Here is a 25,050-nt window from a genome sequence, read left to right as displayed (position 1 = left end):
TCTCGCGCAAGGCCATGGCCTCGGCCGGCAGCCCGCCCGCCGCCGCGGCCGCCGCCGCCGCCGCCGCGGCCGCCGTGGACGCCGCCTACGAGGAGGGCCTGGCGCGCCTCAAGATCCGCGCCTTCGAGAAGCTGGAGGTGGACAAGCGCCTGGAGAAGCTGAGCGAGGAGGTGGAGCAGAAGATCGCCTCGCAGGTGGGCCGGCTGCAGGTGGAGCTGGACCGCAAGAGCTCGGAGCTGGAGAAGGCCAAGCAGGAGAGCCTGCGCCTGGGCCGCGAGAAGCAGGAGCTGGAGGACCGCGCCGCCGAGCTCTCCCGCCAGGTGGACGTGAGCGTGGAGCTGCTGGCCTCGCTCAAGCAGGACCTGGTGCACAAGGAGCAGGAGCTGACGCGCAAGCAGCAGTGAGTGCCCGGGCGCGGGGGGCGCGTGGCGGGGGGGCGCGGCTCTGGGCCCTCGCCCTGCGGGGAGCGATCCGGCCCCGCGGGTGCCCCTTCCAGGCTGGCTCGGGATCCCCGCACTCGCGCCACGGTGGGCTCGCGTCCTGAATACGGTTCACACGACCCCGCGCTCTTCAGGCAGCCGTGGAAGCTGGCCGCGGGGCCTGGGCGTGGGGTTCCCCTCAGGCTGTTCTGCGTACAAAGACACTTGCTTTTCTATGTTATTCTTTTTCGAATCCATCCAATAAACCTGGACGGATTGCAAGCAGTCAGAGAACTAAGAGGTCATAAAATAGGTGATAAAATACAGTGCAAGCATTCTTTTAAAAAAAAAGAATGCAGTATCATGCGAACCAATACCCAGCACAGGAGTCAATAAAACAACCTTAAAGAAAGATCTAGAGCTGTGTCTCTCAAAAGCCTGGGAGAAACAAAAGGTCCTCCCCCAGGGCCAGAAGGGGAGCACAGGCACCAGAGACCTGGGGCCCAGGCAGTTCCTTCCTAAAGTGGGTTTCCACCACTGAGAAGACATGCCCTCTTGTAGCTGCCCTACCTTTCTTCTGCCAGAGGAGGGTGCTTCCCTGAGCGTCCCAGCAGGTACCCATGGAGGAGAGAGTCCTTCACAGCTCTGCCTCCAAGCTGTTCATGAGTCTGAGGGTCAACCAGCCCTTTGCCTTCGGCTCTGAAACAGCCTGGAACCCCGTGCAGCAATCAAAGCCCTGCCTTCATGTGACCACATCAGCCAGGCCCAGTTAGTGACCACATGGTTCTGTTTTAAACTAAATGAAGTTTCCGAGCCACCAAGAGGAGCTGCGAGTACAGTGCCCTGCAGGAGTCCAAGAGGGAGGATGCCCGGGCTGTTGCCAGACTCTCTCAAGCCCGATATAGTTCAGGGAGATGTATCAAACGAAGCAAATACAAGGTGTTTCTGGCCATCAAGACTGCCTGGATCTCGAGCGATAAGGATGAATCCAGGAGCCACCTGTATGCCTGATCATAGAATGGTAGAGTTGGAAGGGGCCAGAAGGTCATTGGGTCCAATCTGCTGTTAGAAACATAGAAACAGAGCGAGTCAGAAGGGGTCTCCCGGGCCATCTAGTCTGACCCCCGGCACCAGCCGGCTCCGCTCACGACATGCCCTGAGCTTTGCTCCATTGGAGCGCATCCTGCCTTCCTCTGCAGGGGAGAACTGGTCTCTCCCCACCTCCGTGTGACACCCCCTCACATACCTGTATGTCGCCAACAGATCCCCTCTGAGTCTCCCCTTCTCCAGGCTGAAGAGACCCAGTTCCCTCAGTCTCACCTCATACGGCATCCCCTGCAAACCGGCCACCAACCTTGTGGCCCTACGCTGCACTGACTCCAACCTGGCTATATCCTTCCTGCAATGTGGAGCCCAAAACTGAACACACTATTCCAGTTGCAGGTTCACCAGAGTCTGTCACAGGCCACCAAGTCACACCATCCCACTCAGATGACCATCCGGTTTCTTTTTGAACGTCTCTAGTGTTGGAGAGCCCACAACTTCCCCCGGGAAAGGGTTCCATGGTTGTACAGCTCTGACAGTGAGAAAGTCAGTGATCTTTCAGGGAAATCTGTTTTTGAATCCCCGTGAATTCAGCCTTGTTTAGGCCCACCAGGATAGACTGAAAATCAGTCAGGCAGAAAAACCACCAGAGAATTTCCTCCGTGTTGTCTGGATCAAGCTTCAGTTTGTTGATGTATCGATGCATCTCAGTCCATACCCTGGATAACTTGCTCTCAAATTACAACTATTCAGAAGTGTCTTCAAATTCAAGAACTTAAGATTTAGAAAAATATTCACATACTGGAAAAAGCAAGACTGACAGATTTGCCCTCTCCGGGAAGGATAGCCAAAGATACATTTAAAATTGTTTTACAAAACCATTTAGTGTATAAAACCCCTGCGGTTGTGCAAAAATTATAACCAAGGATAAAAAATAGCCAAATGCACAACCAAAATGGGGACCACTCAAGCACGAGGCGATAAAAAGCGGCCTCGGCAGCTGGATAAATCTCTTTCGTGAGTGTTTGTTTCCAAAAGGCAGCCAATGAGAAAGCGAGCCAGGCATCTGTTGCGCTCAGAAGATGCCAGTCAGTCCCTCGAAGATGGGATCATAAGCAAAAAGCCCCACACTGGGGCCCATACAGGAAGGGGCCTTCCATCAGATTCCTTTTTAAGCAAGGGTGATACAAGAAATTCCTGTGTTGCTGGTAACCTCTTCCTACAGAAAGCGGAGGAAGGGACGGGGTGGAATGCCTGTCCTTGACTTGATGCTAACCAGCAGGGAAGGCCTAGTGGAGAAAGGTGCAGCTTGGGGAGAGTGACCGTGCCAGGCTGAACTCTTGATTCTAAGGGAAGCAAGAGCAAGTGTAGCCCAACATATGCCCTGGGCTTTAGGACATCCAGTTCTAGTAAATTCAGAACAATGATAGGCAACGTCTCATGGCAAGGGACTCTAATGGGAAAAGGAGTCCAAGATGGGTGGGAATTCTAACAAAAGGAAATTCAAAACATACAATTATGCATGCCTGCAACAAAGAAGAAGGTTAGAAATGATCTGAAAACAGAAAGGGCATGTCGAGAAGATGGAAGGAAGGCCGGGCTGCAAAGGGCGAATATGGACAACTAACATGGAAAGGCAGGGCTGGCATCAGGAAGGCTAAAGCTAGGAACGAGCTGAGGCTAGTGAGGGATGCTAAAAGCAACGAAAAAGCCTCCTTCAGATATGGCCATAGTAGAAGGCAGAGGAAAGAAACGAGGATTCAGTACTCATTGTGGGTTGCAAAATGGTAACAGATGACAGAGACAAGGCAAATTCCTGCTTTGGCTCGGTCTTCTCCCAAAAGAAGGTCTAGGACCTTCCTGACGAATGGGAAGTACAAGCTGGGAAGGCAGGAAGGCAGTTAGTCAAGGGTCACCTGAGTGCGTTCAGTGCATCCATATCTCCAGGGTCCAATGAACTCCACCCTAGAGACATAAAGGGGCTGATGGAGGAACTCTCAGAACCACTGCCTAGTAGCTTTGGGAAATCATGGAGGATGGGAAGTGCCTGATGACTGGAGAAATGCTAGTCTTGCCTCTGTCTTCAAGGAAGGAAAATGAGAACCCGAGAACTACAGACCAGTCAGTCTGACATCAATCCCTGGGAAAATTCTGGAGCAGATTGAAAAGCAGTCAGCCTGCAAACACCTTGAAAACAATGCAGGGATTACGAGGTGCCAACATGGATTTGTCAAGGATAAATCCTGCCAGATTACTCTGATTTCGTTTTTTAGATTGGGTAACCTCCCTGATGTGCTGTGGACATCATGCATCTTGATTTCAGCAATATATCTTGACCTTTGAGAAAGTGCACCATGATATCCTGATTTGCAAACTAGCTGCAAGTGGCTGGATAGACCAACGATCACAGTTGCAGAGAACCAGACTCAAAGAGCCATCTTCTCAGACTAGGGAAGTGTCACAAGTGGGGTCCCTCAGGGCTCATCAATATTTTTATTAATTGATTGGGCGAGGAAGTGCAGGGAACGATGATCAGATCTGCAGACGGCACAGAACTGGGTGGGAGGGCTAATACCCTGGAAGGCAGGAACAAGGTTGGAGCGCTGGGCCGAAAGCAGCAGCAGGACATTCAAGAGGGACAAATGCCAAGTTCTGCTCCTAGGAAAAAGGAGCCAAGTGCCCCGTTCCCAGATGGGAATACTTGGCTCAACAATACTGCAACTGAGAAGGATCTTGGAGCTGTAGACTGCAAGCTGTTTATGAGTCAACAGTGTGATGTGGCTGCAAAAAGGGCAAATGCTATTTTGGGCAGCGTGATTAGAAGTATAGCTTCCAAATCACGTGATGTTCTGGTTCCCCTCTGCTCAGCACTGGCGAGGCCTCTTCTGGAGCACCGTGTCCAGTGCTGGGCTAGAAAGATGCCATCGAGCTGGGAAGGGTACAGAGGAGGGCAGCAGGGGTGCGCCCGGGAGTGCAGATGAAGACCGGTGAGGAGAGACTAGAAGAACTGGCCCTGTTTAGCCTTGAGAAGAGAGAACTGAGTGAGCTAAGGTAGCATGCCAGAGTGCTTGAAAGGTTGTCACACAGAGGAAGGCCAAGGTCTCTCCTGGATGATCCCAAGTGGGGCATGGAATAAACGCTCAGGTTCCAGGAAGCCGCCACATTCCAGCTGAACATCAGGAAGGACTTCTTGACTGTTAGGGAAATAGGGCAATGACCTCCCACCCTGGAGGCATTCAGGATGCGGCTGGACAGCCATGTAGGCGGATTATTTAACTGAGAGTCCTGCCCTGAGCAGGGGGTTGGACCTGATGGCCCTCTGGTGCCTTGCAACTCTACTTTTCTATGATCCTATTTCCAGTTGTTGTTGTTAGTCGCAAAGTCGTGTCCGACCCATCGGGACCCCATGGACAGCATCCCTCCAGGCCCTCCTGTCCTCCACCATCCCCCAGAGTCCCCCCAAGCTCACACCCACTGCTTCAGTGACTCCATCCAGCCACCTCATCCTCTGCCGTCCTCCTCTTCTTTTGCCATCTAAGGAATGCCAAAAGGAAAGTTTGGGGTTCAAGATGATTTTTCGCTGTGATTCCCCACCCCTACATGCCCACTCAGGAAACTTTGCATCCATTTCCTCCGGACCGGCAAATCTCTTGGTGCTGCCCGCACGTGCACACACACACACACACACACACACACACACACACACACACACACCCTTTGTGCACTGGGGAGCGGAAGGAGCAACAGGGCTTTTTAATGGAAAAACCCCTGCAGAGATGCCCCCTTTTGCTGCAAGATATGTAAATGTTGCGAAAGTCTCTCCAGCCCTTTCCAGCTGGAGGCCCAGTTTCATTTCGGGTGGGCGGAGCCAGAGGCAAAGGGTGGGGGGCGGGCTGGCAACAGGGTAGCTTAAAGCTCCTGCTGCCATTAGCTCAGCTAAGCCTGGGGCGGCCTCTCAAGCTTTCCGGGGGGCGGGTGCAGGGCAGGCACGGGCAAAAGCCATTCATGTGGCAGCCACCGGAAGGTACCTGATGAGGGGAAGGGGGAAGCATATAGGGCCAGGGCCAGACTTCCAGAGTCCCCACCCCCCCTCCCCACAGGAGCAGGGGGTGTGAAGAAGAGCTTTGTGTGTGCAGTCAGTCTCCCACCTGCCACGCAAGCTTGTAAGCCTTCCTGCACCCACCTGAGCCCGTCCTTTCATCTTCACGATGCCTCTCAGTTTAACATCATTTGTGGATTTAAACAATCTGACATCGGCACCCTTTTCCTCAGTGCTTGAAAAAGAAATATGAGACAAGACTAGATGCAGAAGGCCCCCTCTGCCCCTTCCCCAACTTTATCTCCCCCCCCCCCCCCCCAATGCATCCCAGCCTCTTTGTTTCTGGTCTGTCAGTGAATTTCATGCAGCTGCATCCCCAGAGGCTGAAATTAATTTTTCCGAGTGAGATTCCATGTGCCATTTTCCTGAAATCAGACCCGATTACATCCACTGTGGTCATGCTCCCACCGCCGGGATGCCATCTTCCTTCCCTTCGGTTCCTGGTTCCCCGTTCTTCAAAACAGCACACCTGTTCCAGAGCTGACCACCACTTCCATTAATTAAACAATTAGGGTTGGCCATAAGCAATGGCAAAATCCATTGTGCCATTTGCAAACAGAAGGCAGATAAAACCCAGCATTACCCCAGGCATAACAATAGCACATAGTTAGCTGAAGCCATTGGTAGCTGGGGGATGTAAGATTTTAACCAGTGAAAGAAAATTTAAAAGGCATTGGAATAATGTTCTAATAAGATTTTAAGATGGGAGTTAAAATCCAGGGGAAACAAACCACTGGAACTCTATGGAGAAAACATGGCTTGCTTTGTTGCCAGTGAGCTTTGAGAGGCTGTCTTTTTGGAGAGAACTGGCCTTCACCATGGAAAGTAGAACCAGTTCACCCTCAGCCCGCTCTCAGGTTCGCTGTCTCGTCCCGTCTCCCTGCCCCTTGCCCCCTCCCCAAGTCTCTCCCTCCATCGCTCACCATGCCCTGCATTCAGCCCAGGGCCTGCTCCTCACCCTTTGCTTAAGCCATGGGGCCGCCCCGGCTTCAGCGTTCCTCGAACACTTGGAATGTTTGGGGACATTCTGCGGCCTGTCGCCGCAGCCCAGTAGGTCAATGCCGGGCATTTCCCGGCCCCAGGCTGGGTGCAGGCCATAGCTAAGCCGGCTCGATCTGATCCCTCACACGGCGAAGTCTGGAAGGGGGATGCCGGTGATAAGTAGGCAGAGCTCAGCCATGCCGTCTCTGTCCCAGCGGTGCAGCAACACGGCTCTCCAGCCATGTTTTGATGTATCCCTCTCCTTTCCTTCCATACACACACACACACACACACACACACACACACACACACACACACACACAGATGTGCACAGAGATGCAGCGACAACTGCACACACGCAACAGTCTGGGCGAATTAATATTAGTATCCTCAGTTGCATTTCATCTTGCTATTATAGTCATTGATTGTCTGTATTTATTGTTTATTTATGTTAAGTTGCAAGCCGTCCTGAGACAAGTGGTTTGTATAGGATGGGATACAAATATTCTAAATAAATAAATACAGTTCTGCACTGGAAGAATTGCTGAGTGAGCTCAGCTCATCTGGATCCTTCTGCAGAAGCAGTCATCCAGAGGAAGTGCAGCTCCCCCACTTCCTGTGCCCGATAGATGCTCATCCCCCCAGGTTTTAGCCTGAACTTCAGGGGAGGACCTAGGTTCAGTGCTAGGATCGCTCCTCTAAAGTTCAGGCTGAAACCTGGAGTAGATACTTGCCCCCAGTGCTGGAGGTGCCGCTCTCCCTGGCGCACTCAGGATGCGTGCTGTCCCAAACCGGCAGCTCGCCGCATCCCACCCCTCTGGCTTAGCTGCCAGTGTTTGAAGATCTGAGAGCATTCTGGAAGACAAAAGATATTAGCCACGATGGACCCAGCCGAGCGGCCACGACGATCGGAGGCAGCGTCCCTTGAGGTGCAGGGACAAAGAAACAGGCAGGGGCTGTCCAGCTGGGACCACCCAGGCCTGGCCTGCAGCCCCCCAGAGGATCTGCTGGCCTCAGATGGGCGCCGCATGGCAGCCCAGTCAGAGCTGCTGAGGGCCATCTCAGACCAGGCTTGTGGCCCTCAGGACAGAACGCGCTGGCCTCCGACCTCACTCTGTGTCTCGCCTTGGCTCTTGCTGCGCGACCAGGGGTGGGGGGCTCCGTGGCCGGGCACGGTCACTGTCCCAGCCCACCTTCACGTGTCCCGCTGCAGGGTGGGGAGCCCTGGAGGCCAGGCCTGGCTGCCCAGATGCCCACACGCCTTCCCCTGCCGGGCCGCTGTCACATGCTTTTCCATTCCTGCGCAGGGGTGCTCCTAGCCCGTTGCAACACCCCTGGGCTCCAGGGACACGCTCTGCAATGACTTCTGTCCCACAGAGGCTGCATTCAGACGCCCCCCAAGCTTCCTCAGTGGCACAGAAATACAGCTTGACTTGCTGCCTTGAGTTACCTGGAATGATTTACTGGTCCTCCGCATTTACTGCTATGATCTGTATGTAATGCAGGGAATTCTGAGTTTTGCCTGATGCCCTCTTTGGACTTGGGCGATAGCTGAGGTGCTTTTCAATGGGTTAGGCAATTTGTGGGGGACAGTGGGCAGTTGATCAAGGGCTGACTGGAACTTCCTCTGCTCAGGGCAGTGGGGAGCGGGGAGTGCAGAGGACCAGCTCTGGGCAGGAGGAATGCTGCCACCTCCTGGAGCGCCAGGACAACTGGCAGACCAAATTTAGTGAGTTACTGAGGTGATGACGAGGCTTTCAAGTTTGATGTCAGTTTGTGATAATCTAGCATAGAGGATGTCCAAGGAGGAAGCAGATAAGCACCGCAGGGGTTGGAGGCCTCATCCCTGTTCCTTGATGAGATCTCACCTCCGCTTCCTGCCAGCAGCTTAAACAGCGGCACTCCTTTGCAAGGTGCTTCCCATGTCTAATTAAAAGCTCCCTCGACCGGTGAAGGTCTTTCATTACTAGCTCACGGTGTTTTGCCAGTTGAGCTTCTGGCACCCGAACTAAGCACCAGTGAGCTCAATGGAGCTTAAGCCCAGAGAATTATGCAAAGGGCTGCTGCCAGGCTCCATAAAGCTAATTGTGAGATTTCATTAGTAATGTGTTGATTAGTCTGCTGGGGGGTGTGTTTTATGGGGGTATTTTTAACTAGGGTGTTAGCTCCTTTGAGTGGGGAGGGTGACTCTGATTCCTTCTGCTGATGGGCTGCAGCCCGTCCCACCCTCCCAGTGCCCCACCTGTGTGGGAGAAGCTCTTCGCATCAGGGTGTCTCCGTTCGCTCCCCAGAAACTTCCGGCTGGGCAAGACAGGCCTCTGCTCTGATTCCACGGGGCAAGTCTTGTGTTCCGGCCTTTTCCTTCCTGCAGTTTGCTTCCCTAATGAAAAGCAATTTGCCTTCATTTTGGAATTCCAAAGCACAGAAGCCAGAAAACTGGCATTCCATCATCAGAACAGCAGCGGGAACCTGCAGCCGCTGTCCGGTCCAAGGAGGTTCCCGGCAAGGGAGGCCCCCCCCAATTCCCTCCCCAGCACCCGCCCCCCAGCTTGAAGGGCCACCAGGAGCATGAAGAGGAGGGAGGAGAAGTAATCCCTCCAAGAGGGCATGGTGTGGGGGGAGACAGAAGCAATGCGTGAAGTTCTCCACTCATCTCATGCCATTCCCAGTGGGGGGAAGCAGAGGGGTGCTAAAACTGACCCCCAAGTGAAGTCACCATGGCAACTTCACGGGGAGGCATGGATGTTTTGGTCCACCGCATGAGGAAAGGAGCGCTGGACCCACCGAATCCATGGAACTGCAGGGCATGGCGCTCCGAACCAGAAAAATACTGGCTCCCCATAAGTGTGAGACTTGGGTCAAATCTGGCCTCTTTCTTTTGCATGTTCTCCTTTCCTCAAACAGCACTGAGCAAAACTTCCTGTCTGTTTTCATCGATATGCCTGCCTTCCCAGGCAGCATCGTTGCAAGCTGCTCGCGCTCGTGGTCGTCATTTTCCAGAAGCAGAGCTGCCCATTCCCCCAAACGGTGAATTTTTGCCCTTTTCAAAAAGCGGTTTTGCCTTGTGCAGGCAGTCGCTCTCCAGAATTGGGCAATATTAAAAGATAATAAATAAATATATGTACGGATTGGTAAAGGGAGCACCAAGTTCCATCGTGTTCTTCTGACTGATACAGTGAAGATCTGGATTGTTCTTCTGCCCCTAAGCTGCACCTCAAGCTCCCGGCAGCATATCTCTGAGTGGTGTAATGTCGATCAGAGACCACAGCTTTATACGCACGCTTACCCAAGAGCAAGTCCCACTGACCGTAGTGGGACTTGCTTCTGAGTAGGCACGGAGAAGACTCGCTCCAGGAGTAGGTTCTGCGCTGTACGCACCTGGTGGCGAAGTTCCACGCAATGAAAGCATCTCCTGCTGTGCGCAGAACCCTCTCCGGCGGCAGCAAATATGTGGTTTTCACATCAAGAAAAGTCCTAGGCGCTCGTGGCACCCTTGTTCGTGAGGGAGCTCTGCTTCCCCCTCGCTCGCTCACAGCCCCGCTTCAAAGCAGTCTGTGCATCGACTGTGGTTGCGGCGAATCGGGAAGGCCCCCCCCCCCGGGAAGCCACACCGAGCATGAAAGAGCCCCGACTGCTTGTGCTCCCTTTGAGAAACGGCCGCCTCTGGAAGCCCCCACCCCCTCGCTCTTCCCTTGGAAGAGGCCTCGCCATGTGGACAGAACTGGTGTCTTGTTTGCAGTTGGATCCATGCTGCAAGACCACATAGCCTTCCATTTGGAAGTCACAGGGATTTTGTGGTTAGGATTGTAACAAATATTCACCTATGAAAACTTCGGAGGTAAAGAAGGAATTTATGGGGGGGGCTCCCCTTTCTGGGTGCCTCTTTGTTTCCTCTTACTCTTCACAGCATTTATTTCTGCTTTCTGCTGCAGCCTCTGTGTCATTTTTATTTATTTATTTATTTATTTATTTATTTATTTATTTATTTGGGAGACTTCTATGCCGCCCCATTCGCTGAAGCCTCGGGGCGGCTTACATCCATAAATAAACATCCTTAAAATAATATAAATTAACAGTATAAATTAAGTTGCCCTGGCCAAAGAATAAAATAAATAAATACTATTAACAATTAAAATGACGCTTGAATAAAAAGGTCTTCACCTGGGGCTGAAAAACAAATAATGACGGCGCCAGGCGGACCTCTCTGGGGAGCGCATTCCATAGATTGGGCGCCACCGCAGAGAAAGCCCTCCTCCAAGTACCTACCCTCCTAATTTCCTTCACGGAGGGTTTCCAGAGAAGGGCCTCTCCCGCAGATCTCAGGGGCGGCCGGGCATATATGGATGTAAGCGCTCCTTCAGGTAACCAGGACCCAAGCCGTTAAGGGCTTTATAGGTCATTACCAACACCTTGAATTGGGCCCGGACTTCAATGGGAAGCCAGTGAAGCTGACAGAGGACTGGAGTCATGTGAACATAATGCCCAGTCCCCGTCAGCAGCCTGGCAGCTCTATTTTGAACCAATTGAAGTATCCGGACCGTCTTCAAGGGTAGCCCCACGTAGAGAGCGTTACAGAAGTCAAGGCAGGAAGTCACCAACGCGTGTGTCACTGTCACCAGGCAGTCATTCTCCAGGTAGGGGCACAGCTGATGGATCAGCCGAAGCTGAAGGAAAGCGCTCCTCACCACCGCTGTCACCTGAGCTTCCAGTGAAAGCTCCGGGTCGAGGAGCACTCCCAAGCTGTGGACCTTGTCCCTAGGAGGGAGTGCAGCCCCATTCAGGACTAGGTTCGATTTTATGCTCCCTTCTCTTCCTCCCTGAAGGAATCTACTCGTAGCTGATCAGGGATCCCATGATGAATTGGATGGCCTTCACAATGCCCAGCAGACCGTCCGGTTTAGCAATGTGACAGCAGTACAAAGTCAGTTCTGAGTGAAGGCAGGAAGTGCTGCCTTCATTCAGAATGACTCGCGGGGAGTGAGTGACTATGTGAACATTCCTACAATTGAATTACCAAAAAAATAAAAAAGCAGCAGAACAGAAAAAAAGAAAAGTTGGCGAATAAAGGGGATACATTTCTCAGATGTTCATGGAGCACCCCCCCCCCATTTTGGGCTAACACGTATCATGCCATGGGAATTCCACCCCATAAATATTCTTGCTTTCTTGGCGGTTGATCACTTTTTCTATTACTCCCGGATTTGATCGACAGCTGGCTGTTAGAAAACACAGTGGCCGGTGCTTCGTTACCGACCATGGTGGGAGATAAATAATGAAGGGTTAGTCTTGGAGATTTTCACTCGAACGTGAACTGGCACCCCTGCTTCACACCCCCCTGCACACCAAGGGTTCATGTGCCTTTTGATGCATGGATGCAGAGCAGTGCAGAAAACCTGGAATTAGCCAGAGTTTCCACTTATCTGATGGTGGAGCAAGGAGTCAATTCGGATGATTCCAGGCTGTATCCAGACTGGCACCCCCCAGGGTCTTTGGCCGTGGACCCTGACATTGGAGAAGGAGACTCTTCCACCAGGCCATCGGAACTGAGACTTGGCCTCAGCAGAACAAGAGCCTGTCTCCAGTGTGTCTGTTTTCAATCATTCTTCCCCGCCCCGAGTTTGGAGGATCAGCTGGGCTGGAAAGGCGTGGTATTTCCATGGCGAGGGAGGGTCCCGCGGGCAGTGTGGATGCCCAGGGGAAGCCGGATCCTGGCATTTGGAGCACCACACGGGCCGTTCAAATGGAAACCGGGCTTGCCCAAAGCTGCTGCTTTGCTTTGCGGCAGATTCTAGAACCAGGAAGAAGTCGCCCCCGCGGGGAGGGCCCGGAGTTGGCGCTTCAGCACTCCGGAGAGCTCCCAGGCGAGGCTCGGAGGCGCGTGGGCTGGTGTTGCCAGACAACCTGCAGCAGCTTGCGGGAGAGCCGGGGCCGTGGGTGGTGGGCGGTGGGGCCGTGGAGTCTGGATTCGGGTTCTTCTCTCGAGGAGCCCAGGATGCCGAGACGCAGGACACACGGCTTGCGCTGCTGTCCCAGCGCCCGAGGTGCCTTGGGCCCCTGCTCTCCCCCTGCACAAGCGTTTCATTGGCAGGATTCTCAAATCGGTGAATACAGCGGACCGTCAGAAACTACCCCAGACCGAGCCCAAATCTTCATCGTTCTTATTGTCTAGCCAGACAGGTCACAGCAACCCAGCATCCCAAGCCAGAAGGGAGCTTCTGTGCTCTCCAAACATTTTGCGCTCGAGCCTCCGGAGCACCGCCTGCCCTGGCAGGGGCTGATGGGAGCCGGTCCAAAGCATCTGGTGGGCACCAGGTTGGGGAAAGTGAGTTCCCGGGCGAGGCATGTGTGCCGCACACCAGGCTGGGTGAGGCCGAGTCCTAGCGCCGCCGCTGCCTCACTGCCCTCTTGGAAACTCTTCACGCCCTCAAAGGAGGCAGCCAACTTCCTGCCTCTTTCACTGGGATGTTGAGGATCGCAGGAACATTCCTCAGAGTGCAGGGCTTCAGGGCTTACCTTTGTGTAAGAGGATGGTCGGGGAGGGGTTGCTTTTACTACTCCCCCACCCGCATTCTGTGCTGGCTTGCAACCTCTCTGGCCCCCTGAACTTCTTGGAAAGCCCCCTAGAAGAACTCTGCCAGGACGTCCGCCATTTTCAGGTTCCCAGGCAACGCTGAACATTGAGCCAAGCGATTTAGTTTTTGCTTTATTGTTGTTAAAACTCCTCGCTCAGCTTTCAGGTGCTCAAAGGGAAGCAGCAGTACTCGAAATCCCCCAAGGGGGACGTCCTGTAAGGGGCCTCCATGAGCCCTGCCTCACACAGTCAGAGAGGCTGCAAGGACAGAACCAGGGGCTAAAAGAAAGAGCGCTCGCGCGCGCGCGCTCTCTCTCTCTCTCTCTCTCTCTCTCACACACACACACACACACACACACACGCATGCATGCCCTTCAGCCATCTTCTTACCCCATGGTAAACACTTGAACCCTGCACCCTGAGAAATTTCTCCCACGTCCTCTCCCCTTTGCACCAGGCTTGGGTGCAATTGCTTTTTGCCCCGTCTCCCACGGAATGGCCAGAACTAAATCGATTGCAAAATTCAGCGCAGGGCCATGCGCAGCTTCTTCCCTTCCTGTTCCTGCCTCTGGGTTCTGTTTCACTAGAACTACTTGGGTTGGAACCTGAGATCCTGCACAGGCCTCCCTAACGCCCCTCGACCACTCCGACTGCTTATAAGATGTAGAGAAGTGCTTGATGCAGAAACATAGCAACTACCCAGTTGAATTAATTCCAAGGAGAGCAGTCGGCCCCTTTCCTTGACGTGCTGCCCCTGGCTACCAGCGGCTCCATTTTCCCATGCTCGGTGAGCTATTAGGGACAAGAGAAGAGCTCTGTGGCTGGATCAGGGCCAGGGTCTCTCCAGTCGAGTGTTTGGTTCCCCTGGTCGTCAGTTGCCCATAAGAAATCCACTAGCAGGACAAGAGTGTGACAGAACCCTCCAGCCCGGTATTCGGATGCATTCTATCTGTCCTTTCTCAAATCCACATGCTCCTCAAATCTGCAAACACACTAAGAATCCGATGGTGCCAGTCCAAGTTTATCTGCTTGAGTTGAGGCTACAGACATGGAGATGTGGAACAATTTCCAACCAGTTCTGGGTGTGCGCTAAGGGAGGGTTGGGCAGGAAGAGATCACGGAGGAGGGAAAGATCTCCAGCCACCTAATTGGCAGAGTCAATTTAATTATTTAGAAGCAGCCCACTAATTGCTAGGAAACATCCTGTGTGAGTGCATGCAGCCCCTCCAGAACAACACCCCCCCATGCGCCCTGGTTTCTCGTTGACCTGGTTGCAACCCCACAATGCATCTGGCCTAGATTCCATGCCGGAGAGACCATGACCTTTCCAGAAACCCCTGCAGGCTGCCAGCGATTGCTTGGAATCCCTGGGAAGAAGCGGCTGGAGGCGGGGGGTGTGAGAAAGGCAACAGGAAGCAGGAACGGGGCCTGATTCACATGGCCAAGTGGGGAGCCTGGGGACATGGCTTCCACCTGAGCGCACTTGGCACGTGCTGGAAAACGGTGGTGGTTCTTTTGCAAAGCCCAACCATGAGTCTGTTCCTGAGGTGAGAGCACTTGCTCTTCGGAAGTGCCTGCCCAGGTTGATTGATTGATTGATTGATTGATTTATAGCCTGCCTTTTTCCTACAAAGGGCTCAAGGCAGCTTACATCTCCTCCTCCATCTTATCCCCACAACAAGAACCCTGTGAGGGAGGTTGGGCTGAGAGTCTGTGACTGGCCCAAGGTCACCCAGTTGGCTCCATGGCCAAGCGGGGACCAGAACCTGGATCATCTGAGTTCCAGTCCCGTGCTCTTAACCACTACACCACACTGCCTCTCATTCTGCCTCTCCTGCTCTCAGTATTATGCCCACAACAACAACCCTGTGAGGTAGGTTGGGCTGAGAACCTGTGAGTGGCCCACAGTCACCCAGGTGGCTCCATGGCTGAGCGGGGACTAGAACCCAGGTCATCTTGAGTCCCAGTTCAATGCTCTTAACCACTACACCACACTGGCTCTCACACCACACTTATTCGAGAGTTGCCCTCCTGCAATTCTCACCCACTGGTTCCAGTCCTGCCATCCAGAGCAACAGAAACTCCGGTTTTTCCATGTTCTGCAAGGCTGCCTTTCAGATATCCAAAGAGCACAACCTGACCTCCCCCTGATCTCCTCCTCCCCAGGCTAGATATTTCTGTCTCTGTTAACCATTCCTCGCAGGAGGCGCCCCCAGGTTTCTCCCTGTGCTGGTCGCTCTTCTCTAGAAGCGTTCCAACTCGCCAGTGCCCTTTGTAAACCAGGGTGCCAGAAAAGTAGCCCGAAAAATGCAGGATAAAGCAGAAGGCTTCTCAAAACAGGCATCTGTCCCTTTGCGGCTTAATATGTGCAGTGAAATATATATTTGCTGGGCGTTGTGGGCCTTTGTTCTGTCTAAATGTGCGTAGGATTGCACCTGGAAAGAATAAAATAGAAAAATATGGTCAAAACCTAAGGTGGTGCCCTCCAGATGTTTTGGACTACAGCTTCCATAATCCCCAGCCACCCACCCTGCTAGTTGAGACTGAGGAGTGCTTTGGTCCAAAGCACTGTGAGGCCATCAAGGTGTGCAGCCACAGGTGTTTATGCTGCAGAGTTTCTTTGTCTGCTTAGTTGGGAAACTTTAAATCTTCAGTAGGAGTTGTGTTCGCCTCCCGTCAGTTTCATTTTTTTCTGTTACCTTTTATTTTTCTCTTGTGAAGTTATTTGCACTGCTTTGGGCGTGCAACTCCTGCAGCTTGCTGAAGGCTTTTCATCCATCTACTCTGAACAGTTTGCATGTTTTAGCTGTTCTTAGGATTCTTTAAAAATACGATAGGGCCGCCCATCTTGCCAGCCAAACCGCCCACTCAGAGCATTGTGTGTATGTGGGAACACAGAATTGCAAGGCAGTGGGTGGGCTGGCAAGCAGTGCTTCAGGCCCTTCCTTCCCTGAGCTTTGCTGAAGCGAATATTCAGCCAAATGTGGTGGCTGAGCAACAGGGCACTCTTTGGGTGGGACTCCCTTGCTCTGCCCGCCGAAAGGGGCGATCAGGACCTGACCGCTCGGCTCCTGCAGCCAGAGCCGGTTGGGAAGGCGACCTTGGATGAGGAGGAAAGGGGACGTTCTGGCGGGCCGGAAGCAGCGGGGAAGGAAGACCCTGCAGATCCAGCCAGGGACCGTGCCCAAGATGGTGCAACCAGCCACCTGAGAAAAAGCCTGAGCAGGACTTACTCCTGAGGAACATGTACAGAATTGCACTGTATGACTGACCCCGATACTCCATTATTATTTTTTCCGGTTTATATCCTGCCTTTTTCCGACAAAGGGCTCAAGGCAGCTTGCATCATCTCTCCTCCTCCATCTTATCCCCACAACAACAACCCTGTGAGGTAGGTTGGGCTGAGAGTCTGTGACCGGCCCAGGGTCACCCAGTGGGCTCCATGGCTGGGCAGGGACCAGAACCCGGATCGTCTGAGTCCCAGTCCCGTGCTCTTAAGCACCACACCACACTGGCTCTCTGTGTGATCGTGTGGGATCAGGGCCTGTGAACTATCCTTCCATGCTGCATGGCTGTGCATGGCGATCCAGGTCGATCAATCGATCGATCGATTTAAAACTTTTATATACCCATTACTGGGTATATAAAGGGGATGTCCTATTACTGGCATCTTGGGACAGTTTTGAAGCCCTTCTCTGCTCTTTGCTCCTTCAGAAAGGAGACCGGTGTCTAAAAAGAGGGACCCCACGGGGCAAACAACAAAGCATCTTGCGACAGCCAGAAGAGATTTCTCATGGCATCCCCCAGCCTTTGATAGGTGTGGGACGCAATCCCCATCATCCCCAGCCAGCAGATCCTGGGAGGGACCGTGCTGTCGTGCGCGGGTGCCCACTCCATCCCTCGTGGGAACGGCGGTCCTCCCTTGACGGAAACAGGCGCTTGTGGGAGCACAAGCAAAGGCCGGAGGGAAACAAACCACAGACCCAAACAAGCCAGCGGCCAGTGACGGTTCCGTAACCTTTGAAATGAATTTCAGCCGAGCAGGAGAAGCCAGTGGAGGCCTCCTTGTCACTTTCCCTGTTATTTGTGAAGCACCAGACTGAATCAGCCCTCCTCACCTGAGTCGTTAATTAACTCCAGAGGTTCCGCCCTGCTGCTGGCTGGCACTGCTTCCCCTGCTGCATGACTGGTTTTATAACATTGCAGGGTGTCTTCATTTTCGCTGGGTCATTTGCATGCGATTTTATTGCCATGTTTCACTTGTATTGCAGAGCCCTTCGGGGACGGTTCACAGTCCCCCGTTCCCAGCGCAGCCCAGTCCACGTCCGCTTAGGAGTACCTGCCCGTTGTGTTTAGAAGGGTTTACTCCTGCGTAAGGGTGCGCTGGAGAGCTGACTCAGCCCCTCCACTTGCAGTGCTTCAAGCACGCATCACAACAGACACAAAGCGATTATAGCTGCAACAAAACACTCACAACAAAAGGAATACAGGCTTGGTTGTACTGCTGAGAAAAGAGAAAAAAGCTATTTTTCTCATTTTGGAAGCTTAGCAAGATGAAACTCAGCACTCCCAGGAGTTCCGACTGCCAGCCGGAACAGTTATGGGGAAAGGGCAAGAGAGAGAGTAGAATTTTTTAAAACATCATGAATCAAAGCTCACACCTGGCCGCGTCCATTTCAGGGAAGGATTGGCTGCACTTCTGCAAGTTTTGCTTCTTTCTCGTTTCGCCTTTGCCGTGTGACGGCCGCAGGCCCTTTGTCCAACTGTTGTCTGCTCCGGCAGGGAGGTCATCCAGATCGACCTGTTCCTGAAGGAGACAGCTGCCCGCGAAGCCAACGCCAAGATGCGCCTCCAGCAGTTCATCGAGGAGCTTCTGGACCGGGCCGACCGGGCGGAAAAGCAGCTTCAGATCATCAGCAGCAGCTGCGGGACAACGCCCAACTGCAGCCTGGGCCGGTGCAGCGTGCCCGGGTCCAAGAGCACCGGCAGACCGGTACCGAGCGACGCCTGCCTCCCAGCCCTCAGTACCCCACGCCCGTGGCCACTTTGGCCTGCCCGAGCCCCCGTCTGCCTCCTCGCCATCCCTGCCCTCCGCCACCGGTTCCTTGGCTCTTGCACAGCTTTCCTCCGCCCCGAAAGCCCACGTGCCGCTCCCAGGGCTCACGGAAGGGCAGAAAGGGCATTCAGTGGGCTGGCCTTGGGCTCCTGGCCCTGCCCCTCTGGCCTTTGGCCCGCCCACCCCACAATGGGCTGGGAGGGACCCTGCTCCCCGGTTCCAATGAAGGGCCCCCAGGGTGAGGTGGGTCTTCCTGGGACAAGGGGCAGCGGTCCGGTCCTTCTGGCCCCTTCTCTCGGCACGTGTTTCGTGATCAGAACAGACCCCATCCGATCCCAGATTTCCCCATTCCTAATCAGTGGCTTCTTGGCCCCGGAATATGGAGGCCTGTGAGCCACTGTGGCCACACGAAGCCTCCCCGCCCAGGGGCCATCGCTCTCCGAACGTCCCAGCCGGGACACCATTCCTGTGCTGACGGAATCAGCCAAACCCTCTTCCACCCGCTGCCCCCAGAAAGGACGTTGCTCTTCCCTTTCCCTCCCGTCCACGCTCTGGGGCCCATCCTGAGGGCCAAAAGGGCCTGTTTCCGGGCTTCTGTTCCTGGGATGGACTCGTGCGCATGGCGCTGCCGAGGCGCAGAGAGTGCTCCCTGCCCCCCCCCCCACGCATGGAACGGCGTGCACACCGCCTGTCTTGCTGCTGAGCAGGGTGTGCAAGGAGCGGTGGATCGGGGCACCAGATTTGCAGGGCTGTGGTTTTCCCTCAGAGATTGCCTGGGGGATCCTGTCTGGGAGCAAGTCTGGGGTTGCAGGTAGCAGGGAAAGGGGGGGGTGAGGAGAAGGTTAAGTGAGCCGCCCCTCCATTGCAAGGTAACATCCAGGCAAGCCTCTCCTTCCTCTGTTCCGGATACAAAGGGCAGAGCCAGGCTGGGTTTGACATGGGAAAGCAGTTCTGCAGACTTCACAAAGCATCTCCTCCCTTTTCCCCAGATAAGAACCTGAAAGAAAGATCCACATTTCTTCTGAAACCCGCCCTTACTATTTCAGGGACTGACTAGCTGAGGCAACGGGAGCAATAGTCATCCAAAAAATTCCACTGTGGGGGGCGGGGGGGGAGCATTCCCCTCCAGTTCATGCTTCAGACCCTGCATGGACCAGACTCTGTGTTTGCATAGATCTGAGATCACATTAAAGTCTGCATCTGACAGGATGGATGGCTTTCATTTGCAATAAGATGCGAGGAAATCACCATTTAAAACTCTCCCACAGCGCTGCTGCTGCTGCTGAGCTTTCTAACGTTTCAAGAGAAGGCGACTGAATCACAGATCTCGGTTGTCTCCCTCTATTTAGGCTGTGGTCACATGGCTTGTTAAGTGGCAGGGAACTGCTTAGCTCGAGTGTTGAGGCCGATCAAATGGGTGCGAAGGCGCTTCTGATCTCCATTTCTTTGTCTCGGCAGAGAGACCGGCACCTGGTCCCTGGCGCGACGCCACAGAATTCCTATGCCGTTTCCAACCAAAGGTCATCTTCAAGCACTGGGTAAGGAATGGTCCCATGCGCTCCCCTTCTATTTCTACCCACCTCCTTGGTGATTGGGGAAGATTTTTTATGAGCCGTGGGAGGTCCAAGGTCACCTACTGAGTTTCAAGGCCGCGTGGAGACTGGAACTCGGATCTGCCTCGCTCTTGCCTCTGCCCCACCTGAAGTCCGGGGACATCTGTGTACCCAGGCAGGGGAAAGAAGAGCGGGGGCTCATTTAAAGACATGGCTTTATTGTGATGTGTGGAAAGTTAGGCTCGGTCTCTCCCTGTGGGAGGGTCTTGGCTACCCGGGAACCGTTTCCCACAAGGGCCTGTTTGTGGGCTGCCCTGCAGAAAGCGATCCGAGAGACCAAGAGCAGGAGTTCTGCACAGCTGTAGGAAGTGATGCTGCACGCTGAGTCCAGCATTCCACAACTCTCGGCTGCTTTCGCTGAAAAGCAGGCGCGCTACTAGTCCTTAAGGCTGCTCAGACGCAAGCTGGGGAAGGGGGGTGTTTGTGCATGCATGTCCTGGGGATGCCTAGCAGCCAGGACTGATGCCTTGAATATCTCTTGGGGGTGCCCGTGACTCGCAGACTCGATTGTGCAAATCAGGAAGCATGCCGAAGTGCATCAGACGGGATGCTGTCCAGGGCTCCGGTGCAGAAGCGCGGAGTGCGGCGCCTCATGCCAAGGGGTGGGTCTGGATGACCTCGGGGGCCTGCTCCTCCAGCGCTCTGCTTCTGCGATTCCAGAGCCTCCAGCCGCGCCAAGGCAGTCTCCCAGAGTTCAGGCTGCTATGACAGCGACAGCCCCGAACTGTACCACGGGGACGAGCCTGCGGACGGGCACGCCTACCAGGGGGGGCAGAACCGGGGCCCCGACGGCGGGGCAGAGAGAGCCGGGGCCACACGCAATGCCGGCCTGCGCCGGCAGGCCATCCAGAACTGGCACCGCAGGCCCTACCGCAACAGCACCGAGGGCGAGGAGGGCGACATCTCGGACGTCGGCTCCCGGACCACCGAATCAGAGGCCGAGATGTGGGAGACAGAGCCCAGGCTGTCCACCGAGACCCAGCAGGTGAACTTCTCCAGGCCTGGGAACAGTTCCCGGCTGCCAGGTGAGTCTCTCCCCCTCCCCTGAGGCTCTGGAGAGAGGCCCCCTCCAGGGATGCCGAAGCGGGGCCTGCTGTGGCCAAAGCACCCCACTGATAAGCCCTCCCTTTTGGCAGTGGGGAGCTAGCCGGGGGCACGCTAGGCACAGGCTCCCCCCTCTGCGAGGGCCCTGCTGGACCTGGCGGGGCCGCTTCGCCCATTTCTCGCCGCAGCCTGCTGGTGCAGCTCTCTTCACCTGGCCAGACAAACGGGGCACGGTGTAGAGGCCCTGCCTGCCCCCGGCTCCCTGCCTGCCGGCCCATGAGCTTGCCGAGAGCATCACGCAGCGTGCGAGGGAGGGAGCGCAGCGAGGGCTTCGGTCAGGCACGGCCCTCGGCCACTGAAAGGGTGGTCCACGCAGGCCTCGGGCTGGCCACGCACCGTGGGTGCCCGGCCTGGCTTGGTGCTGAGGCGCAGCCCAGGGAAAAGGAGCTCCGGCAGCCGTGCCCTGCTGGGGGGCAGGCTCACGTCCGTTCATCAATCAGACTTCAGTCCATTGTTGTTCATTATTAAATTATGTACTGACTTATTTCAGCGAAGCCACACCTTCCAAGCATACTTTCAGCTGTGCTTTCCCAAAAGCAATGTGTGGCTTTAATTCCGCTCTTTACATTTAGCTCCCCTGAGATAAAACAAGCAAGCAGAACTGGCCTGTTCTTAATCCATCCTCTGCTTGTCACAGAAAGGCTTCTCACAGGCTGATCCCGATCCAGGTGTGTTTCCTCGGAGGCAAGCCCCGTTGTGCGCCATGAGGCTTACTCGCCCTTAGTGCGCCTACGCAGCTGCAACTCGGTGCGGCGGTCCTCTGCCCCCTTAGCTGCTGGCAAGCCCCGCGGAGCTCTGGGGGGCTTCTTTTGCAGCCCTGCTCAGTCCACCGAGTACGCCTGCTCATAATTCGCTCAACGCCGAGAGGCGATGGAGGGAAATGTCCCGCGTTGATCATTTGTGCCGCAGCCAGGGCCGATGGAGGGAAGGCCAGCAGACCGGAGGGCGGGAGCCCTTCCCGCTCCAACGAGGTCATCAGCCCCGAAATCCTCAAGATGCGAGCCGCGCTCTTCTGCATCTTCACATACCTCGACACCAAGACCTTGCTTCAGGCAGCGGAGGTTTGCAAGGACTGGAAATTCGTGGCCAGGCACCCAGCGGTCTGGACCCGGGTACTGCTGGAAAATGCCAGGGTGTCCTCCAAGGTAATGGCTGCCCGCAGGCTTGCTTGGCTCTCTGCACATGCTCGTGAGGTTGTGTGTATCTGAGAAACTCGGATGAGTGGAGTTCGGGAGGGCCACGAAAGTCTGACCCTCTTCCAGCCCAAAGGCTAAATTTCACTTTGGAAAAGCTTTGAGGAATGCTGTGCCAGGACAAGGCTGGAGGAGAAAGAGGTGGCCCCAATCCACCAGCCTGTTTTCGCTGGGAGCTCTTCCTGCCAGTAAGGAAGCCTCCGGAGAGGCAGAAAGGAAGGAAGCTGAAAAAGTCACAAAACCGGTGGTCGTGGGAACGGGGGTGGCGCTTCCTGGGGAGTCCCAAGGTTCCTTGTGCATTTACGGGCACAGTCCCCCATCCACCCCCCCCCCCCGCAGTTTCTTGCTACAGGGTGGGTGCCAGATAAGTGCCCTTTGCCTTCCCATTTGCCCACCGGATGTATTTTAAAGAAAATACGGAGAGCCCTTGGGTTACAAGGCAGCATGCAAGTGTCAGAAAGAAAGGATGGGCGGATGGGCAGCCTGGGGCTGGTCACGAAAGCCAGATATGAAAGCAGAATATGATTGTCTTACCCAGCCTGGTGGCTTTGGACGGGTCAGTTTGCAGCCCCCCCTTCCCCACCTTTCTGCCCTGACAACCAGGTTGGGGAAGGAAGTGCGTTGAACATCAAAGCGCAGGAGCGCCCCTTGGCCACTGGGGCCACTGGCAGACCTCCCGGTACGTCTGTGGGGTGCAGCCCCAAGGCCACCCCCGGATCTCGTGGCTGCAAGTTCCGCACTCTGCAGCCGGAACACCCGTGACACTTGGTCTCCCCACAACACTTCTACTCCAGAATAGGTGCGGGGCCCCCACGGTGGATCTTAAAGTGGGGGGGCACGCACAAGGGAGCTGATCCAGACTGAGGCCGTGCACCTACTCTAGAGGAAACATCATGAAGGCAAGGCAAGGCCTTGTAACTGGGGCACTCATTCAAAGCAATGTCTGTTTTGGTCCTTTAGAAGTTTTGTGAAGTGGTGTTGTCTCTTTCTCTCTCTGTGTGTCCTGTGAATGGTGGATGATAAACCGAGAAGGTACTGGGGAGGTGATCTGGTGTAAATGGGAGATCCATTATCCCGTTGGACTATATGCATATAGCTCTGTTTCCCTGCTCTGGTTTACCGCTTCTCTGTTGCCCTCCATCCGTTTCCAGATGTTTCCGTGGAAGACTTTGAGAGTGTACAACTCCGATGTTGATCCCCAGAGCCGTGTGGCCCCCCGGTTTCCCCAGAAGGCCACAACCCTTCCCTGGGCCCCTCCCCTCTTTCTCGACTTTGCTGGTTCCCCAGCCTGGGGCCAGTATTTTCCTCCATCCTCAAAGTTTGGCTTGACTCTCCTGAGGCCGAGTTACTGGCAGAAGCAGCTTTTGCGAGCAATTCTGAGCATGTCAAGACATTAAAAATGGTTGTAACTCCCAGCACGGCTGGATGGGACACGATGGGAACTCTAGGCCTCTCTCCTGCTTCAGTATGCACAGGATCGTGCCTTTAAGCTGCAGCGGGGGCTGTTTTTGCCTTGACCAGCCCCTCTCTTCCACCCCCAGTTCCTCGTCATGCTGTCGCAGTGGTGCACCCAGACACACTCGCTCACCCTCCAGAACCTCAAGGCCCGGCAGAGGGGGAAGAAGGAGACCAAGGAAGACTACATGAAAAGCACGCGGTGAGTGAAAGCCGCCCCTGCCCGGCCACCCCAGCCCAGCCCAGCCCAGCCATCCAGCAGTGATTGCCTCTCCCCGCCGCACCATCTTCGACCACATCTCCCTGCCAGATGAGCAAGTGGTTTCTATGCCGCCCTATTTTCCATCCTCCCTCCTCAGTCCTCCGGCTGTTGTCATGCATCCCAGCAGCCAGCAAGACTGAAATGTCACCTCAAGGTGCATCGTCCCTCTGCCAGCGTTGCCTGCCTCTTCTCCTGGGTCCACACCCAGAGGCCGGATGGCTAGAGTGGCTCCTGCAGCTGCCAGTCTTTCCAGGGGACTCTGTGGTACTTGCATGCCAGGACCTTGGAAACCGTGATCCTGGGTTCAGACAACAGGGCAAACCATGGTAGAACAGAGAGACCGTAGAACAAACTTTTGTTTTTATCATGGTTTCTACAGACTGAACTTACCGTGGTAAAATACCACAACTGGTTTCAGACAACACGGCAGGCCAACAGTGGTAAAAAAAACCCACCGTGGCTCATTGTGTTGTCTGAATGCAGCCTCTCATGCAGTTGTCTATGAGATGAGGGAAGTGGAGACACCTGTCTCGAGGCCTGGCTACCCTGGTGGACAGGCGGTTCCTGGGAACGTCCAGGATGTACCGTTGGCAGGCGGGGACTCAGAGCAGCGTAGTGTCTCAGACACAGGCCGGGTGAGCACAGCTCTTGACCCCACGGTGCATCGCCAGCTAAGGAGAGCAGCTCTGTTGGAGAACTGGCACATGGAGAGGAGGCAAGCTTGCTTTCCGAAGGACCTCCCCGCAAAGGGATGGGCCCAGGCATGATTGTAAGGAGAGTTCCTGGAGGTGATTACTAGCTTGGGTGCAACAAAATCACTCTGTGCTTGCTCAGAGACTCATTCCGGGCGCTTTGTGGCCAATAAAGAACACTGTGCAAGGCAAACGGTCTGTGGCTTTTGAATGCATGAATGAGGAACCTCGACTTGCAACAACCACAACAGCGACAGTGGTACAAATTGTGTTGACATTTCTTGACTGCAGGCTGAACGTGAGCCAGCAGTGTGATGCGGTGGTCAAGAGGGCAAACGCCACCCTTGGTTGCATAGCCAGAAGTGTGGCTTCTGGATCGAGAGAGGTATTACTGACCCTCTATAAGACTCTGGTGCACCCGCGACTGGAGCATTGTGCTCAGTTTTGGGCCCCTCATTACAGGAAGGATATGGCCAGGTTGGAGTCAGTGCAGCGTAGGGCCACAAGGTTGGTGGCCGGTTTGCAGGGGATGCCTCATACGGCATCCCCTGCAAACCGGCC

General features: G+C 54.7%; 1 protein-coding gene across 1 annotated transcript in view; it reads left to right on the top strand.

Moving 5' to 3' along the window:
* Positions 1 to 25,050, top strand: part of FBXO41 (F-box protein 41) — a 57,172-nt gene that overhangs the window by 14,622 nt on the left and 17,500 nt on the right. The window contains exons 5-10 of the mRNA XM_044428467.1: positions 3 to 400; positions 17,897 to 18,107; positions 19,629 to 19,708; positions 20,444 to 20,808; positions 21,797 to 22,032; positions 23,622 to 23,737. Coding sequence (XP_044284402.1) covers positions 3 to 400; positions 17,897 to 18,107; positions 19,629 to 19,708; positions 20,444 to 20,808; positions 21,797 to 22,032; positions 23,622 to 23,737 — 1,406 coding nt within the window. The remainder of the gene's footprint in view (positions 1 to 2; positions 401 to 17,896; positions 18,108 to 19,628; positions 19,709 to 20,443; positions 20,809 to 21,796; positions 22,033 to 23,621; positions 23,738 to 25,050) is intronic.

This window comes from Varanus komodoensis, unplaced genomic scaffold (genome assembly GCF_004798865.1).
Source record: "Varanus komodoensis strain SLA01 unplaced genomic scaffold, ASM479886v1 scaffold2, whole genome shotgun sequence".
Taxonomy (NCBI): domain Eukaryota; kingdom Metazoa; phylum Chordata; class Lepidosauria; order Squamata; family Varanidae; genus Varanus; species Varanus komodoensis.
This window is presented reverse-complemented; position numbering and strand designations above follow the sequence as displayed.